Here is a 3,489-nt window from a genome sequence, read left to right on the forward strand (position 1 = left end):
GCAGCAGAGGCTCCGCCGAACCCCTGAAACCGACTCATCGAACCCCTGGGGTTCGACCGAACCCAGGTTAAGAACCACTGGTCTAGATAAAGGCCAATATGTGGCCTGGCTTAAAAGTACATTGTACATATGATCCTTGAAGACGACAAGTGGAAGATCTTTACATAGATGGTGACTTCACTCACTGAGCCAGTGCTCTTCTGCTTCCGGTAAAAGACGTTGTATTGTAGCTCATCAGAAAAAATGTCTCTGATGCTCAGCTGATGATCATCTTTAAACACGGCTGTGAGTGGGTCAGTCACATGCAGGGTGATGACCCACTCATGCACTGTCAGGTTGAAGGTAGGCCTCCCAATCTCAGCTGTGAAGGAAAAAGGAGAGTGAAGGTTTGTCACTGACAGTCAAATATTCAAAAACAGTTCAAGAACAAGTCAATGGAGCAGAGGGACCTGATAATGTGGTGGACACACCTGGGGGAGGGCAGAGCCTGGACGTTCTCCAGTGTGGGCTGCCAAAAAGAGTGACCTGATATCTGCCTAGAGCTATAACCTAGAACTTTATCAGCCTAAAATCACAAGACATTTTCATAACTATTGTTTCTTTTCATCTTACAAGAAAACCCTTTCTGAACCCTGACTGGGCTCTTCCTGTCATTCTATCCTAGAAGTCTTCATGCCTCTGCTTTCATGTTACAGCCAGAAACATTTGTGTATTTTCTTAAAATGTTATATTGTTGAGAAAAATTAAATGTTTGCCTTATACAATTATTAATTTATTAATGAAATTCATCCATCCATCCATTTTCTTTACACCCTTGTCCCTTACTGGGAGCAATTTAGACAGGCCAATTAACCTGACAGTCATGTTTTTGAAACCGGAGAACCTGGAGAAAACCCACCATGCACAGGGAGAACATGGAGACTCCATGCAGAAAGACCGGAGCCGGGAATCAAACCCAGAACCTTCTTGCTGCAAGGCAGCAGCTCTACCAACTGCACCACTGTGCAGCCCTATTAATGAAATTGTTAATACAAATATAGTATATTTTACTTGAATCAGTCACCAATTCCAGCATCTCTGGAATCGCAAGTCAAACTTCTCAATCTCTTTCTGCTGAGTTCAGAACCACCAGAAGAAAAACTTTTTCACACCATAATCACAATATCTTTGTTATGACAACCTGACATTAACCAAGAAATCATTACTGATATCAATTTGTTCTAAAAGTATTACTGATTGCATTTTTAAAATTAGGTAACTTTTAAGTTATTAAAGCTAAAGTTTAAACAGTAATGATTTCTTGGTTAATGTCAAATAATGTCAACTTTGTATTAAAAGTGTCATAATTTACTGAATGATGCTTTATGACAACAGTCATAAATATTCATGAAGGCTTAATGATGTTCATGACAGGAGTTATGTCATGTTTATGACAGTGTCATTCATGTCAGACTTATTCACCCCTTCAAATAAAGTGTTACCAACAAGAACTCATAAAACTCAACCATGTGCCCAGAGCTAAGCTTAAGTTAGAACATTGTGTCCTTATAAGGAAAAGAAAAGGGAAGGAGAGAGAGAAAGATGGAGACAAGGCACAAATAAAAACCCAGGTTCAAACTCACAAAGCAAAACTGTTGCTTTGTTGAAGCAACAATTTTGTTGCTTCAACAAAGCAACAAAATTGTCTCCATGCAAAGAAATGCTAAACCTCTATTGAGTCTCTGCTGGAGGCTGACATTCATTCATCTGTTCTGGCTCTAAGTGTTACTGTGGAGACCTGTAATGTCTGGGGACGTGAGAGGCACAAGGTAATGGATGCAGAGTTTCAATTTTGTTTTCAAATAAAAACATGGTGCATATTTGTATTCAGCCCCCTTTACTATGATATCTCCTAAAGAAAATCCAATAAAACGGTTGCCTTCACAGAGTCCAGCTGTGTGTAATTCAATCTCAGGCACTGGGTGATTTTAGTGAATTTGTTGACGGAAAAGATATTATCTGTGAATACTACAAATCTGGCATTTCTAGAAGAAAGGGCAGCACAAAGACATGTACTGTGTTTTTTGCATAATAAACTCCTAATGAAATACACTCTCTCTAAGGTTTTGGTTCTACGGCGCTCTCTAGTGGACATGGGGAAATATTTTTCTTTGCAATAAGTTTTGTGTTCAATTGCAATGTGTAATATTTGCTGGTTTATTTTGTATACCGTCACAAAGGTCAATTTAAATGTTGAAATATATACACATTTAAAGAGCCTCAGTGTTTATTCTTAACTGTTTGGTGCAAAACATTGATTGAAAATCGATTTATTTACTGCATGTTCATGTCTGTGTAAGGTTGAGATTGAACTGCACATTAAACCATTCAGATTCCAACACAATAGAGACACAATCAAAACTGTCAGATGACTCATTACCCTGCGATAATAACTCAGAAACAGTCCAAATAGTTTGGATGCATTTTTATTTCTTTCCTACTTATGGAAAGTTTCTGTCTATATCAAAGGTTTGTGGTGCATTTCTGTACTAAAGAAAAAGATATAAAACTTGAGATATTTCACAAGATGTGAAAAACCTCATGAAAGCTTTATATTATAGCAGAAAGTAAGAAAAGGCTTACTACTTACGTTATTCAGTTATGCCACATGAACTGATTAGTACATTATTGCAAAAAAACGCAAGAGAAAAAAAAAGTCCCTATGTCCCCCAGAGGACTCCGTACGGTTCAACATGGACGTGTACTGGGCTCATTACATAAGTATTATTTTTTCCAATTTTGTGTTGGTCTTCTTCCAAGGAACAGAAAAAAATCTCCACCAGCTTCACTCCTGTCACTTTGCCTCCAGTTCTGGCTGCTCTCACATCCACATCACATTCTGACTCAACATCTTCAGCTGCTGTTTGCTGCCATGTATCTTTCACAGAGAATAAAACATGATTTATTCCACTGGCAGATCTAATGTGACAAACATGTTTCTTCAGTATTCATTTTTTAGAGCAAATCACCTGGAGTCCTGACCTGTAAGGAGCTTAAACATGACTGTGAACGCAAACATTCACACTGCAGTTAATCCTCAAAGATAAATCATCCAAATACCAGGAGAAGCTCATTGATAAGGAACTAAACAAAGTTTGACATAATATTTTACTAAAATGTAAATAGATTTTATTTTAACCCTCTGATGCCTGAGTGACTGACTATACAGTCTTCTGGGTCCTTTTTGACCCGGGTTCCAATCAATGTGTTTTTTGCTACTTTTGTCATTTTGATTCAAAATAATGTTTTTTATAATACTTTCTACTGTGTTTTATTTCACACAAGATTTATTTCATGTTTGAAATATTTTCATTTTTCACTTTTTAATATGTTTTTAGAACAACATGTGTGTCTGTGTGTGATCCATCCATCCATCCATCCATCCATCCATCCATCCATCCATCCATCCATCCATCCATCCATCCATCCATCCATCCATCCATCCATCCA

At 37.7% G+C, this 3,489-nt stretch overlaps 1 protein-coding gene across 1 annotated transcript in view; it reads right to left on the bottom strand.

The window, feature by feature from the left end:
* The window catches only part of f3a (coagulation factor III, tissue factor a), a 19,563-nt gene that overhangs the window by 5,471 nt on the left and 10,603 nt on the right, over positions 1-3,489 (bottom strand). The window contains exon 4 of the mRNA XM_008438245.2: positions 186-361. Coding sequence (XP_008436467.1) covers positions 186-361 — 176 coding nt within the window. The remainder of the gene's footprint in view (positions 1-185; positions 362-3,489) is intronic.

This window comes from Poecilia reticulata, linkage group LG20, assembly GCF_000633615.1.
Source record: "Poecilia reticulata strain Guanapo linkage group LG20, Guppy_female_1.0+MT, whole genome shotgun sequence".
NCBI lineage: Eukaryota > Metazoa > Chordata > Actinopteri > Cyprinodontiformes > Poeciliidae > Poecilia > Poecilia reticulata.